This window comes from Strix aluco, chromosome 1 (assembly GCF_031877795.1).
Source record: "Strix aluco isolate bStrAlu1 chromosome 1, bStrAlu1.hap1, whole genome shotgun sequence".
Lineage (NCBI taxonomy): Eukaryota > Metazoa > Chordata > Aves > Strigiformes > Strigidae > Strix > Strix aluco.
In genome coordinates, this window is record NC_133931.1 from 72,391,183 (window position 1) to 72,408,167 (window position 16,985).

The 16,985-nt window shown below is 42.4% G+C and overlaps 1 protein-coding gene across 3 annotated transcripts in view; it reads left to right on the forward strand.

The window, feature by feature from the left end:
* Window positions 1-16,985, forward strand: part of EPB41L4B (erythrocyte membrane protein band 4.1 like 4B) — a 180,120-nt gene that overhangs the window by 101,300 nt on the left and 61,835 nt on the right. For all 3 annotated transcript variants that reach the window (XM_074824909.1, XM_074824919.1, XM_074824927.1), the window contains exons 16-17: window positions 2,697-2,878; window positions 8,560-8,675. In XM_074824909.1, coding sequence (XP_074681010.1) covers window positions 2,697-2,878; window positions 8,560-8,675 — 298 coding nt within the window. The remainder of the gene's footprint in view (window positions 1-2,696; window positions 2,879-8,559; window positions 8,676-16,985) is intronic.

The window sequence follows — 16,985 nt, forward strand, 5'->3', positions numbered from 1 at the left end:
AGAAAGAAAAGTTAATAGCAAAAAGATGCAATGAGTGGAAAAGTCTCAAGTCTCTAGATTTAAGACGGTGGAAGAACAGAAAAATAAGTGAAAAATAGATGTGATATGTGGTAGTATTGATGCCACCTTGTAGAAATTGGACTAGGATGTCCAGTGTGCCCATAAATTATATAGTAGAGAGTACATGGAAAAGGGATTTGGACTACTCATGATATTTTTGTTTGGGTACTGTCAACTAGTAGACTGGCTCTGGGGCTGCTGCAAGCCCTGTTGTTTATGATTGTTCAGTAACTCATCAGTCTAGTAGTGAGGGTATGGGTGCGAAAGTCTTCCTCAGCCCAACCCCGTGTGCATCAGAATTGACCAACCACTGAGATGAGTTTGCCTCAGTATCTGTTAGTTGCTGTCAGCCCTGGAAGAGTGAAGATGACTGCATCATTTTAAGTGGGCCAGCAGTTTCAACATGGGATTTCGCATGAGTGCACTGCTTGGGTATAGACATCCTGTCTGGAGCTTTGTGACTTACTGTCCTCGAGGATTTCAGTGCGTACCTGAACATCAGCGTTGCTGGGCTAGCTCTCTACTCCTTTGAAGTAACGGTCTCCCTGCATTTTACATGGTGTGAGCTCTCCTCTCTGGACAGTCAAGAAATACGTCTAGAGAATTTGGTGCACATTTAACCTTGTGCCAGAGGGGTTTTGGCTCATTTGGTTGCTCAGTTCATTCCCATTTTAAGCACGGAAGCTACCTCATGCCCATAGCAATATGAGGAGTCAATGTAAGGATTTGGTGTGATCTCATTAATTTTGAAGAGACCAGTCGAAAATCTGCTAAACCAGCCTGCCAGCAGGTGAAATGAAAGCAACTCCCAAGCATGTGGCATTTTGTGTCTTGAAAAAAAATTGAATCATAGACTGAAAAAAAGGATGTGCTGAGGCTCCAGCCCAAAACTGATCTTATTTCTAATAAGAGTTTTAACTGCATGAACAAAACCAGCTATCATCTCAGTCAAAAAAATGCAAAAATGTCACTTCAATCCAAGGCGCTTGAAGGGAGAGTGCAGGAGAGCTGTTACAATTAGTGTGCAATCTCATTAGCCTGTACCATTTTCCCCTGGTAGGCACTTGCTTGATTTGATTATAACAGTGAAGATATAGTGCAGTTTCAAAAGACAGGCCAGTTCTGGACTATCTGAGCTCACCAAAGCTGTCCCCTGTTGATCAGACACCTATTTGTATTGTTTCCTTAAGGCAAATAAGGCATCAGAAGTGCCTTTATTGGCAGTCATTGCTACATGCCAGGAACCTGCCAAGATTAATATACACAACATTCCCCTCCCTGCCTCCTGCTTTCATAAAGGTATCCAGCATAAAAGTGTTATTCAATTACTACCCAGTCAAAAACCTCATGTTGTCAGAAGTTATTACTAAGAAGACAGTGGTTATTAATGATGTAACCTAGTTGCGTGCTTCAGCATATCTTTGGAAATGATACAGATGCGTTTGCAGATGACTGGTTAATTTTGCTTTGAATCAGTAAGTAATCTGCAGAGAACATATGTAGCAAGTAGCTAGGTATAATTTATTCATTGTTCCTTTAATTATTCTGTTTGTCTTTATTCCATATTGTCAGGTTTTCAGCTGCCATTAGTAATAAAAGCAAACTGAAAACCCATGCAGCTGAAGATATAATTTCTTCAGCATTTTTCAAACGGGCAGGGGATTCATCTTTCCTTGGAATGAATTGATTTACTGCAACTACTGTCTAATGCAATGCTATAGAGTAAGTTAAAACCTTATAAAAATTTTAAGGACTCCTCTGAGGAAAGCACATTCAAGTCATTTGCAGTATCTGTGTAGAGTTATCTCAGTCTTTTTTGGTTGCTGGCATGGAGAGAAAATAAATTTTCTAGAAATTCATCATCATTTCAAACAATAATGGCACCAGTTAAAACTACTGAAGAAAATCAATAGTGTCATTTGACACCTCTGAGTTAGAGATGATGAATTGAAATTTCAACGCGTCTCCATTTCTCCATATATTGTAGACTGACAAAAGTTAATCTCCTAACTAAATATATGCAAAAAAGCCCAACAATTAGTTTACCAGCACAGATATGATTCCTTTTTGACCAAGTGCTGTTTTGTATGTTGTTACCTGCAAAACCTTTTATTATCAATGGGATCTTTCTCCATTTTTTCCTGTCACAAGTTTTTCATACAGCTATTTTGCACCGTAAATTTGGAGGCACAAACTTTCTCAGGAATGTAATGTTATTCTGGGACTGTTCCTTGGTCTGCTCTTTTGACAACTTTAAAGGAGTTATTGTTTGTTGACTGACCACTTTCCTATCCCTGGTGAAGTTGCAAATTCCTACAGGACAAATTTTGATGGTTTTGAGAATCGTATTCTGCAAGTCAGTCAGAATTTGACTCGGCATAAGAGTCTAGCAGAGACCGTGTCATTGTAAAATAAAAATTAATTCTGATATTAAAGTCATGCCAAACAAGCAGAGGCATCCTTTTTCCTCACCTTATGAGCCTCCTGTTAACAGAAAACTGTAAAGAATTGGGATATACTTTGCTAAAAATTTTATTTACAAAAAAGCTGTGCATTTCTTTCCCAAGAAAATCTCTTCAAAAGTACAATTTGTCCTACTGTTTACTGCTCTAATTTGAACTGAATTTATTTTGTAGCTATCCCTTGAACAACAGTGATCTGCATCAGTTCAACATTGAGGAGAATGGTGGAGCACCATATACCACAAAAATGCCTGCAAGGCATCACCACCACCACCGTCATCATCACCACCACACGAATTATGGCGCCCTTGCTCCCGACAGCAAAGACATTGTTTCTGGAGTTCCAAACCCAAACAGTAAGTCCACTGCAATGAATGTCATTTCAGTAACTGTGCTGCTTTCAGGTTTCTCTCTGGCAAGGAGGCAAAGGAAAGGAAAACAACACATGTTTCGGTTTTTCTCCTTGAAGAATATGCTTCCTGTTATTATTTGCTAACTTGGTAGTATGTGCAAATGAGACAAGATTTACAATTTCCTGGCCTTGCTACAGGGTGACGGGATTTGGTGTTAGACTGGTGTTCCCTAGCTGAACAAATACCCAATTAGTCACAGATACTGAGCCTCTAGCCACTTGGCACAGGCTATTTTTTCATTGTTACTATTTATTTGTATAGTTTCACAAACCTATCCTCATCTGCCATTGTCTTTTGCTGATCTGCCCAGCTGGCCTTCAGCCCTTGTTGTTTGGATCTGATTCTTGCTTTCATGTCTGGGTGCAAACAGCAGAAATTTTGGAGCACTGGACAAACAGCATCTTGCTCTTAATTCGGGTAATGGGAATAATTCCTGCTCAGCCTTACCTACCACGACTGGAGTATGCTTTCTTGCTCAGTAGAGAAATTGTTGGCGTGTAGAAAGCAAAGAGGAGAGAAGCCTATCTGTTCCTGATGCAACCGTGGGGAGTTTGGGCATAAGTATCTGCTGCTGAACATGTACAGGCTTTTTTAAGGGTACATAGCTTGACCAAATGATTGTAGGTTTACACAGGAACTAGAAAAGAAACATCCCTGCCATGAATCGGTCCTAATTATTGCTCTCCAAATTTATAATCTCTGCACTCTGCAGTGTGTGAGATGCTGAAGCTGTGTAAGAATTTCAGAAGATGGGCAAAACAAGTTATGTTCTATTTTTTCCTTGCCTGAAATGGATGATAAGTTCTTCCTTTGCCCAATTTTTGCCTTTATAATTGTAAATCACCCTGAGATAGGCAATCCATTATGGAAACTTTCAGCCTGGCCAGTTAATCTGACCACTTTCAAATTCCTGAAACCAGGATCTTGTAATGGACAGTGCTGGGTGACCTTGACTGTAGGCTGTCCCACCTCAGCAGTAATGCACAGGCATCTACCCACACATGCACTTTAATCAGACTTTTTTTCGGAAACTCAGAAATGTGTTCTTTAATTTTCTTTCCCAGGGAGAGGGAGATAACAGTTTTTAGGAGGGACGCTCAAGAAATAAAATGCAAGGCATTGTAGACGTTTAAGGAAGGGAATCCTAAGCAGCAATACCAATTGCTTGCTGGGGCTTTCAGTGAAGCTGCTCCCTTAAGAGCGACCTCCAGGAGACATGTTGTCTTTCACTGATTGTACGTTCCACGCGGGCGTACCTTCGTTCTGGGAAGCGCATGGGGCTGGCATGGCGCACCGCCAGTGTGGCCTCTCCCCTCCTGGTGCTGCCACAGAGGCCTGGGGCGGCCTGCTGGGCACTCTTGTGCCGCATCTTGGCCATGGTCTGCAGCAACCGGCGCCATGGGAGAGGGTGGTGCAGACCACCCGTTGGGTAGCTGCTGGGCTGATCGTCCTGGCCGTGGAGCTGCTGGGCCTCGGCCGGCCGCTCACAGGGCTGCCATGAGCAGTGGCTGAGCGCTGGTGGCGGGGGGATGCCGGCCAAGCAGAGCTGGAAAGCCTCACCCGGGCTGTCAGCCTGGTGCGGCAGGAGGCAGTGACCTTTCTGGGGGGTGTGCCAGCCCATATTTTTTTTCTTTCCCAAATTAGAGTTGAAGCATGCCAGGAAATCCAGTCAGGGCCAGCTATGCTGCTGCTGAGTGTCCCAGCCCTGAGGGCATGGCAGGCCCTGCTGCCCCTGTCCCGCTCCTGGGGGCTCCTCCCGTCCTGCCCAAGGTCCCCTGTCAGCCCCCCAGGGCCTCAGCTTCTGCCCCAGCGATGCTGCAGTGGGGCCGGTCTCCAGCTCCCCCCAGCCCTGCCATGGGCCCCACTAAGCCAGGCCCACCTGTAGAGTAGAAGGTGATTAAAGAAACAACAGCAAAAAACACAGTCCAGGGTGTTTATTCCAGCTCTGTCTCCTCTTAGGCTGCACTGCTTTCCTACTCCTCCTTATTGCTGAAATAACCTTAGAAAAATCTTGGGAAATCATAAGGGTAAATGTCAGGAGCAGTTCTCTTTGTGCCCAGTGAGTGTTACCTGTGAGACGAAATGTGGAGCCCCAGAGGCTGCGTCCCCCCAGGCGTGGGGAGGACGAGCTTCCTCCCCCAAACCCTGCACAGCTGGCAGGGCACAGCCTCCCCAGCCTGTCCAGCAGCTGCGATGCTCTGAAGGGGACTTCAACAGCCGGGACATGCCTGTAGCACCTATTCCTGGAGATAGATTTACCTTTCTCTTCATTTTGTCTGCTTCAGGCTGGTTCATGCTAACTATTTGGTTAGAGAAAAGGGAATCGGTGCTGGTTTCTGACATGACCTAATGCCAATAGCGCCATATGCCAATTCTCAGTTTCTCTAAGGGAACAGAAAGGGATGGAACACCTCCGAGGGGAGGCTGTGGGGCGGGCATGCCAGCTGTGTCTGGCCGAGCTGTTCAGGCAGCTGTGCATGCCGAGCACTGGCTTGTCTTAATGCAGGCATGCTGTCCCACGGCCACCCATTGCTGATCCCCTGAGGAGACCCATACCCATGCATCCAGCCGGAGGCACAAAGCTGATTTCCCTTGAAAGGCCAGTCTGCAGTTAGACCTGGCATATTTATGCCATTAGAGCGGTGCCAGTATGGATAGGATCTCTTCCCTCATAACAGAATCAAATTTACTCACTTATAGTTTGGGGTGACAGGCCTGGGTACCTTTTCAAGGTTGGTGCTCAGTGGGCTTGTTTTGGTTTGGTTTGTTTTTAATGGACTCATTAAAATGCTGCTCAGGCTATCTCAGCTGAGAAAACCGTCTTGTGGAGAGCCTGTGGAAAAGGCTTGTAGTGTATGTGCTGAAATGGTTAGGAGCATGCTGGCTGTCAGTCGGTTATCTAGGATGGCATACATGGCAGACTGTGTGGGACAACAAAAACTCAGGCAGAGAGGAGAAACTATCAGGGGTCTGCGTCAGGCATGTGGGGACACAGGGGACTGATGTCTGTCTCCAGGCTGTGTGGAAAGGCCAATGATGGGAAAGTGTTTCTAGGAAGTAAGTGGTCACTAACCTGGGGACACTCTCAGGGAGTGCTTGCAACCAAAATATCTTGAGTGGAAATGCCTGGAGAGCCAAAAGGTCTCATGGGGGGAATGTGCTATTCTAGTGGAAACCTTCCCATGAGGCTGTGCACACCAGCACTTCAGTTTGTCTACCTTGTGGTTTTCCAAGGGACCAGGGGTGTTTGTGACTTATTCCAGTTCCTGTGGACTGGACTCATCTCTGAACTCTGAGGTGGTTTTAAGTTCATCTGAAGTGGAACGTGGAGTGACCCACTGATATGTACCCAGCATTGGGTTGAGAGAGGGAGAAAGCAGCTGCCTTTCCTCCACTTACACCTATTCTGATAAATGTCAAAGTTCCAGCACAGTTCGGAGGACATGGGCAAGGAGAGAGAGAATCGACAGTATGCCCAGCCAGGGCATACCTTTAAGTACTGGTGCATGTTTCTCAGCAAACACATGGCCTGGGATTTTGTTACAGAAAACAAACCTGGCCCAGACCTACCTGATTTTTCACATTCCAAGTAATTTGTCTACTTCAATTACTGGAAGAAGTGAAATCCAGTGAAACAAATCCGACATGTGTTTATGAAGGCAGTTCAGCAGAAGAGGTTGTTTTCCTGCCTTCAGCCTGATAATTGTATTTGCAATGCTGCCCTTCACCTCAAAGCTAACGTACACTGCAGCAGAGTTTCTTCCCCCGTGTATTCGCAGGGACTGCTGTATTCAACAGCAGTTAGCCTTACCGCGCCAGCCTCGCCAGAGAGGGTGAGCCGCTCGCTAAGCCTAATTGGCATGGCAACATTGTGCATGGATTATCAGGTACACATGAGCAGATCCACCGGCAACAGCTGGGGCTATCACTGAAAGCAGATGCCAACAAGTATGCAAGGTAGCTTGCAGAATTTTTATGATGGAAAATGGTGAATGAGAAGAGGGGGCCCAGTTTGCCTCTTGAACTCTGGTGTGAGCTTGCAGGTTATCACTTAAAAAAAGACATCCTTTATTCCTGAACTGCTCACTACAAAAGTCCTTGTGTAACCCAGAGCAGAGAATGGCGTAATACAGACTGAGTTGCAGGCTGAAAACAGTGCTTTGAAAAACCACAGTGCTGCCAGATCCTTTCTTGAAATGAAAGCCTAGTTTTGCCAAGACTTAATGCTGACTCAGGAAATGTATGCCTTTTGTAGGACTTCAATTTTTTGCCTTTTTAAAAATCTGTTTTCAAGGTTGAGTTAAAAGGCTAAACTGTCTAGCTTGTTTTCCAGAGCTCTCCCTTTAAACAAAAAAAACCAACTTAAAAGTCAGTTTTAAATCATAGCAAACTTGAATAATTTAAATAAGGCAGTTTTGCCCCTCTATGTTCTTTCTCAACAGGAGAGTAGAATGACTGTTTCTTCAAAAAAAAAACCCAACAACCAAACAATCATCGTGTCTTATCTTACGGCTGTGGTAATTTATTCCCGGGTATCATTGGGCAGTTTCACAGTCTCAAGTCCACGGCAGCAGCTGTGATGTGAGAAATGCGGAACTCTGGCATCACTAACTTGTGATGAGAGACCACCAAGGGGAGGTCAATGCTGATATTGTAACCCTTTCTAGGACATTATTACCTCAGGGTCTGATAATGTTTCACCAATGCCAAAAACAGCTTTTTGCTTATATCCCTATAAGCTGGTTTTAGCAGTTTTTCTTCAGTCAGCAAAGCCTTTAATGTATATTTAAACAGCTGTAGAATTAGATCTTGAGTGAGTAATATTTAATATTCTTAGGACAGCTAAAGAACCTGATCCAAACCAAACTGCAGTCAGTGCAAAGCTTTTATTGATTTCACTGGGCTTTGAATCAGACTCCAGCGATTACCAGATTGTTCCCAACTGTTATTACCAAAAATCCATGGCAAAAAGAAATATAGGCGGACACAAAGATTAGGTAAATCATCACACGATGAGGGTTATTTTTCTCAGAGTACTTGCCAATATACATATATATGCCACACCATCCCCAAGATGTTGTCAGAGACCTTTCAGGACTGTCTCAAAAAATGTTTTTTCTTGTCTTTCTATGTCAGTGGCTTGCTCAAAATCTCTGTTGACAAAGCACAGCAAATTCCTGACAACAGTCTTAAAGAGGCTGGCATATAAATAAAGACGTCTGAGAGAAGCCAAAAGCTATACTCTGATCTCTTTACACATCACATGTTCTGAGAGTGGCACCTTGGCTGCATAAATAATCCCTCTGGTGTCAACTGAGTTTTAGAATATAAGGGGGCTGGAGGGGGGGAGGTAAGGAGAGAAGTATCTAGCCCAAATCTGGTAAAAGCCCTGCTGAAATGAAGGGATGGGCAAGAAGGAGGAGGGGGAGGAATTGTTTGCTAAATAGAAGAAGGCAAAATGACCCAACAGACATAATTATGAAACATTTTGGAGGGTCTTAGAGGGAAGATGGTTTGCTGACCACTGTCTCTGCAAATGCAGTTGAGTGTCTTGCTCTGCAGTTCTTCTGTAGCATCCCTTCAGACTGTGTTTTTTTCTTTCTTTCTTTTGGGAATCTTTTTAGAACTGAGCTCAGGACTTCCCCTTCTTTATGATGAAACTTCTCATCTGAAGAAAATAGAAACGGAGAGTGTGAAGGTAGTTGGACCATGGCCAGCCCTGCACGTCAGCATGAACAAGGTATAGCATATACATATATACTTTTACATATATATGCCAGAGAGCCCCTTTGTCACTTCATATTCAAAAGCTGCTGCTTTTTCACCTCCAATTCAAATCAACATTCATCTGCAACTGGCTTACTTTTTAATCACCTCTCACCATCTCCCTGTGGGACTGGGGCTTCATTTTTAGATTGAGCATTTCCTTCAACTTTGCCTTTTAAAATATCAGAAGCTGCTGCAACAATGTTATGATGTAGTTTCAGTTTAGTTGTGAAGAGTTAGTCATCTAGGCAGCTCAGAGCTGTAAAAAAATAACAACACTTTAAGTGATAAAAAAAGTCTTGTTTTTCTACATGAGGAGTCTGTGTTATGCCTTAAACCCCCCTGGCATCTGATGTTAGTGGGTGTTTTATGAGTGACTTTTTTCAGGGGTGGCAAAACAGCTGTGTCCCACTGTTTCTGCCAGAGATCAGAGGCCAGCAGGTCAGTGGCTCTTTGTAACCATGTGAGGCAAAATCCACTGTGCCTGTGCTGTGGGATACCTTGAACTGAGTTTGGATAGGGCCACAGAGACCTGGACCTCTGGTTTGCAACTGCATCAGTCCTGAGCTGGACCCAGTGAAGTCAATGAGAGCATTGCCACTGGCTTCAAATGAGGTGGGTCTGGTACCCCAGGGACTATACAGACCTGTTAAAAGAAACGTGGTGTTTTGAGAGCTTTCTGTCAGTTCAGGGGAGAACTCAATTAAATTACTTTACCTTGGTTTTTTTACTTTACCTTTTGTTATTGATACTATTTCAACAAGCATTAGAGAAATTAAAATCAAAGGGGAGGTGGCAAAGTGTATGAAAAGGACAAGCACAAAGGGGCTATATAGCATAATCTTTCTTCTCTCTGGATGAGAGGATCCAGGAGATGAAAGTCAAGGCTGAAAATCAGTGACTCAGGTGTTTCTAATAAAAAATGAAATCTTGGAATATTTTTTTTCAACATTCTAGTTAAGTGAAGTTAATCCATAATGCAGTGGATTTTCTGTCATGAAGATTTGCTTGAAGACAGTGTTCAGGGTGTGTCATGGGGTGGTGGTGTAGTTCAGCTAAGGACTGCAGTCCTTACACCTTATGAATGTGGTCATGAGGCAATGACCTATGTCATGACTTTTGGAGACAGGTGAAGGTCAAATATTTTAGACTTTTCCCAAATCTATTTGTTTATCAGCTGTGAGGAGCTGTTATTTTGCCTGACTGGTTGGTTTCAGTGGGGATAAAAAGTTAAATCATAAAGTAGACAAACTGGGGTGAAACAGAAAAGAAGTAATCTTTTTCCCATGGACATTTCTCTAGTTCTTGTAGAAATACTCTTAACTGGTAATAAGTACAGTTTTTTATAGACAAAGCTAATTAAGCATGGACATAGTTTGCCAAAGGAAAATTCTCCATCTCACAGATTCATCCAGTGAATACCCAGATCTTGTGAAAGGAGCACTGTAGTTCAGATGTAATTACTGACACTCTTCTGAACCCCAGTTGAGAACATTCATTTAGGTGCAATGTCCAAAACATGCTTTTAAGCACTGTCCTACACTATTGAGCTTATTGACAGCTCAGTTTGACGTGTATAAAGGGCTAAAGTGAAGAAGTGAGAGGACTCTCTTCACGTTGACCACAGTGCACAAGTGGATAACCCAGCCTGGCCTGTGTTGCACAAAAGATCCAAACATATGATCTCAGTAATACCCTTGGGATCTCAAAATTAGTAGATTTATGGTCTTTCTTCTTTCTTTAAAAGAAAGCTTAAAACACTTGGTCCTGGTTTCCACCGTACTGTGCAAGTAGTCCCAATAGAGTTGCTGCAATTTCTGCCTGGCAAAGCCTGACCTCTGATCCTCTTGCTCTTATTCTCTGAAAATCCGTGGAGGGAGAACTCAGCTCTTCTATAATTAATGGTTTTCTCTGGCTTGTCCTGACAGCTCTAGAATCTTGTCCACAGTCAGGTGGATGATTTATTTGAGGACCAATTAGCAGAATTGAGTATCATAGCGAGTCAGTGCTTCACAATAAATGCAGCTGCATAGTAAATGTAGCCTGTGTCTGCTGTGGTGAGACTGCCATCAGTCAAAGTTTAGCTGATGAAAAAGTCTTGCAAAGAGCACCAGGAGGTGCTAAATGCTTCTGTTTCTGGCAGAAGTTCAGCAGAAGGCAAGGCTAGAGACATGGGCTGTCTAATGAAAACCCTCTCCTGGCAGTCATAGAGGGTTTGGGTTTAAGAGCTGGGCAGCAATCCCATGAACAGCAGTTACCATGTGAATGCAAAGGAGGCCAGTCCCTCAAAATTTATTAAAATTGCCATTTTGAGCCATCTGAAAATTGTACATGCTCTTGAAACAGGCTCAGAGTCACCACTGAAAAGCACCTCAGCAATCAAGCCCTCATGTTACAGTCTGTGGGTTGTGATCAACAAATCATTCTCAAGTTCTTTTGGCCCCTTGTTTGTGTTTTCTTCTTCAAGCACCATTTTCTGACCTAGATCCTAGTGAAATGTGTACACAGAGCTCAAAAAGCTAAAACAAACCAACCACAGGTCTTTGAGCTTTGAGGAGAGCCTGGAGTCACCTCAACAGATGGCTTCTCCGGTGAAAGAGAGGGACATGCTGTAAATATTGGGCTAACCCTGGGCTGAAATGTTGTGGAGCATTGCCCAGCACAAAGGCAGTGGGGCAGGTTAGACAGGATTGAAGAGCCCTGAACTGTGACAAGCATTTTTTGCTGAGAGTGTGGCCTTTAAAGCTCCTTTGGCTATGGTATTTAACTAGCTACTCAGTCCAGCAGCAAACAGATTTTAATGAGTGGTCAGTGTGTCTAGTTTCTGGCAAAAAAATGAAATGTTAACAGCTCTCCTGCACTGCTCCATTGGTTTCTATTCTACTAAGTGCTTTTTATTCCCTAGTTTCACATCCTCTGAAATATTACACTTAAACAAAACCAGTGAAGCAGTTACAAAGCTGCATCATTTGCTCTGTTTCTGAAAATAAAACAATGGTTTCCACACCTATTGTGGAGTCCCAAGTTTCACTCCCTCTTCCTGTTGCTAATTATTATTTTTTCAAGCAAAGCACTTTGGGGCTGGAATTTGTCAGGCTTAATAATCAACCCATAGGAGAATTAACAAGAAATTGGGTAAATTAGATTCAGCAGTTAATTTGATTGTCTACTACAGCAAACTTCGTCTCATGGGAATGATGAATGGATGTGTCCAATCTCTTTTCCAGAGCTGTTTGGTACAGTGGACATGTCTGTCCACCCTCTGAATGATAAAAGTCAGTTTCAACATGCGTTTCATGCCCTTTGGTGCTAGCAGACTCCTTAATCTCCAGGAGAGACAAGCCCAAGTGTTGTAGCTGTGAATGTATTTCTGATTTTCTTTCTTGCAAGCCTTTCATTAGAAAAATATGATCTCCCATCTCCCCTTGTGTGTATGTGTATATATATACATAATATAAAGTCAAGAATGCATTGTTAGCATTTCTGAAATCTTGGGAGTCTAGCAATTATTAGTCCAGATGTAATTATTACATTTAAAGAAAGAATAATAATACAGTTCAAATTGCTTCTACCCCTTTTCCTGGTGTTATGCTCACCCTTCCCCTACACCCCTGGGTCCTAAGGTTGGTGATTTCATTCTCATGGGGTCAGAGGGGGTGCTATGATGGTCACAGAACCATAGAATCGTTTAGGTTGGAAAAGACCTTTAAGATCATTGGGTCCAACCATTAACCTAGCACTGCCCAGCCCACCACTAAACCATGTCCCTAAGTGCCACATCTACATGTCTTTTAAGTACCTTCAGGGATGGTGACAACCACTTCCCTGGGCAGGCTGTTCCAGTGTTCCATCCAGTCATGTTCATGGTTTTTTCCTCACTCTAGGATCCACTTCGGGTCCTTTTGTATGTTTGAAAACGTGCTTCTACACCTTGCTCTTTCTTCATTGATCTGCATCTTCACATTACACCCGAACTTACTATACATGGTGGCTGTTACACAGATATGCTAGATACTATGTCTTCACTCTTTTCATCGCCCCTAAAACCAATTTTGTCCAGGTCCCAGCATATACTTCTTTAACTGGCTATTGGTCAGTTGTTTATAGCCACAGGGTCTCCAGAACCAGCCTGTGCCCCTCACGCTATCACCCCATGCCTGTGCTCCTCTACACCACCTCGTGTGTCTCCACCTCTCAAGGCCTCTGTTATACCAGTCGTGTGTGGTTTTATACTACATCATTGTGTCAGAGTCATAAATATCTCATTCTACAAAGAATAACTGCTTGTGTTACTGTTTTCTATATAAAATTATTGCTGTTACAGCTAAACCTAGTAAAACAAAGCTGCAAGCAGTTCAAGAAGGTTTCAGACAGAGTGAGCCTGATGAGCCTGAATGGCTTTGCAGACTCTTTTCAAAGCTTATGGCCTTTTGCTAGCTGGCAATACCATCTTAGAGGGCTACACAGTTACAGTACTGACTGCTTGCAAATGATATCACTTCCAAAAAAGCTGTGGAACTACCTGCACTGTGCACAACTGTGAAGTCTAAAGCTACTGAAGTTCCAAAAATCATTTGTGGTTTAAAAAAACCCACAAAACCAACTCACTTCATTGATATATCTGAGACTCTTCTATGTGATACAGTGATCAGAGGGTATACCCTGGAAAACATGGCTACCATGACCCAATGAGCCTATCATGAAGATTGACACTGACAGAGGCAGGATCTAATAATATTGAGCAATAACATTTTATAAAATAAATTTGATACCAGCAATTGAAGAGGTTTGCTCCAAGGTTATATGCATAACAAGATTTATTGGGAGTTATCTCTTTCATTAGACCAACTGTTAGTTGACCTGAGGAAGGTCTTGTGTATCTGGCAGCTTAATGAGGGGGTTTTTTGTTTCTTTGTTTTTCCAAATGTATTTTTCTAATAAAAGTTGCAGCTTCAGCTTGCAAACTTTGTCTCAAATAAGAATAACACATAATCATATAGGTTTTACCATTATGGTGTCTGTTCATAATTGGTGTTAGCTATCACATGGAAAAAATTCAATAAATCTCCTGGTGGAAAGGGGGCGAAAGACTCTGTAGATTTTCATGCACATTTGCAGGTGTAGTTGAGTCCCAGGAAACCAAAGGGTTTGACCTTACATAGCTAGTATGCATTCAGAACCTATGTTGTCTTCATTAAAATTTTACAACCCACTAGTATTGATGACTAGCTATGAAGAATAGGTCTGCATTCCTAAACAAAATATTAATTCTATTCTTCAGAGATTTCCAGCTAAATGCATGTTTTAAACATACTGTTTGGCTAAGAAGAGACTATTGATAAATTCACAGAGGCAAAAGATCATAAATCTTGCTCTTGGTACACAGTTTGATGTGGAACAAAGCATGAACATTTTAAAGCAGAGGGAATGGAAATGTTAAGTACAGGAGTGATATTACTGTGTTTCGTGCAACTATTTTTATATTCTGTACGTGTACTTAATATTCAGTTAGCTTTGCAAACCAAAGCCAGTGTCATCATTATCTAACACTGTTCAAATCTGCCTTCGTTTCTAGTATCAGCAAATGTAATTGAATTTAAAGTAAATGTTTGGGAGGAGAAAAGCAAACCCAAGACCTCAATTATTAAAAGAAAAAAAGGCATTTAGCTTTATGTGTCTATATGTCATATCTTGTTCAACCCACTTCTATCAAAGTCATTTAAATGCAATTCTCCAGTGTTTTCCTTCTCTGGAAAAATAAAGTTCTGCATCAATGGTGAAAGTGATCTGAACATATTGCTAGTTTTTAGCACTAGCAGAACTGGAGATGGAAAATTGGACTGTTATCAGGTATCTTAACTTAATGTTTTTTTCCTCATTTCTAAACCTTTTAGGATGAGTTTAGGTTGCAACTTTAAGCAAGAAGATTATTTCTTTCAAATGGAAGTTTGACTCTCATTCACCTGAAAGGGGCATCTCAGATTCTTTGGAATTACATAAGAAGTGATAACATTGGAATTTTCATTAACATTATGCCATGTTTAGTTTTCTAATGACTTCCACATATAATGGTCTTAGTTTATAAATTAAAATAAAATTTTAATAACAGCCAACCTGGTACAGCATTTGAATACCCAGCTACTATCTTTATGCTTTGCTCATCACTGCAAGTGATAAGGATTCTGGAAATATAAGATTTCTTTATTATACAGCAAAATAAAGTAGATTACATTCTTGCAGCAATAGTATATAGAGATTCCTAATGCAGGCAGGTTTTAGATCTTTGATTTTCTTATAAACTAGTGAAATGGACCATAGGAGGTACTGTATGTCTTTGTATAGTCCTGAAATACTTTTTTTCTTTTGCCTTCTTGAAGACACACACACTTTAGGAGTTAAATTGGGGAGTGAAAGGGCTTATATGTAAAAATCAGTGGCATTAAGGAACAATAGGAATTGACACAGATGCTTAGAAGTGCTAATAGTCTGCAGTAAGAAGGTGCTACTTTGTTCTGTAAGTTGAGTTCACTTTCAGTCGATCTTCAGTGCCACTGACTAGTGTAATAGTCTCAGCTAATGAGCTATGTGAGAGCAGAATTCAGTAATGATTCAGGATGTGCTACACTGTGGCAGAAAAGTCCATCGTTGCCAAGACAGGCTGGCAAAGAAGCCTTTCACATATGTTCAGAAGCTAGAGGAGGTCTGGCTCAGGTCGAGCGCTCCCAAGCCCCATATGGCGTTTGTGTGCAGTCAGCATTTCCACTGGGGCAGGGGGAGGTGGTGGCCTTCGGCTGCTGGCTCAGCATCTGCTGGGCAGGACGAGGCCAAGCAGCAATTGCAGCAATGTCTGCTCTTCGTGTGTGATCAGTCACTAAAGACGCTACTGTTCCTGGTGGAGTGCAAGCAAAGCAAATTTTGCTTGCTTGAAGGTGAAACCCTTGAAGCATGACCCAAACAAGGGCTAAAGGAGAACTGAATGCCCAGGAATGGCTTCTAAGAAGTCTGCAACATCCAGCAGCAGCAGCAGCTTTCTCTTTTCAGCCAAGTCAGCAAGCATTGGCGTTTGGACCTCTCAAGTTATGAGAATCTCAATGTGAGACTTGCACATCAGATCCCACACTGGGGACAGTCTCCATTACATGGAGTCATCTGGTATAATCCTGAACACAGCAAGGAGATTTAGACCTTTTGAGGGTTCCCAACTACAGGGCAGTCCTGCTCTTGGTCAATGTGGGGAAGTTGGGCAGGGGAGGAAGAACATAATGACTGAAAAATATCCATATCCATCTGAATAACAGGTGGATGGGACTTTGGAACTTTACAAAACAAGCTTGTGTCCTAAGCAAGCATCCGTTGTCTTGATTTAGCTAGTAAACTACAGTTGCTTAATCTTGCTTGACTGACACGATATTTAATTCATATCCAGTGTTAAAACAAAGATGGGATTTTGCATGGCCTTTAGAAATGCCACTGCTTAGTGCGTTGTTCTTTCTGCTGTTAGAAATCAATACACTTAAAAGTTGATGATAATAGCAGCCCTTTTAAAGTGTGTAGTAGTGCACTGTGGCTACCAAGATTATTGGTGAAAGAAAAGTTGTGCTTTCTTTACAGTTAATTTTGTCCTTTTGAATATCTCCAGTTCCCAACTTCATGAGCACCCCAGAAAAGATACCTATGGCAAACAAATGTGTCATGTTTTTTTTCATATGCTTGCCAGAACTACTGTTATATTCAAGACTGAATAGACGACTGCAGTTCCATTAGTTTCTTCCAGCTACATGCTGTCACTTTTTATTTTAAGTATTTTCTTTTTCCCTTAGGAGGAAAGTGTGGAGAATGAAAAGTCAAAAAATGTCTTCCACTAAAAACAGTAAATGTGGCTTGGCAAATAAACATGTAAGAATTATTAGAAATTTGCCAGAGAAAAAAATCTCATGATAAGCAATCCTTTAACAGTCAGTTGTTCAAAATCATACCTGGCAGCTATGGCATTTTGGATGCAGAATGCTGCTAGACCAACTTTGGTTACACATGAGAAATATCTTGCAGTCTCAATAGAGTTCTGCAGAGGTCTGGCTCTTCCCCCCCCCCGCCCCCCCCCCAGTGTCTGCAGAACAGTTTCCTCAGGCAACATAATTGCGTTTGTGATTTGCTCCACTTGCAGAAAGTGTCCCCCAAATCTTGATGTTCCCTTTTGTCTGTGATTGTTTGCCGACCTGAGAGAAGAGTCGGTAAGATTGTAGTTGCCATTGGCCAGTGGGATGCCATGGGGGAGGGCAGAAGG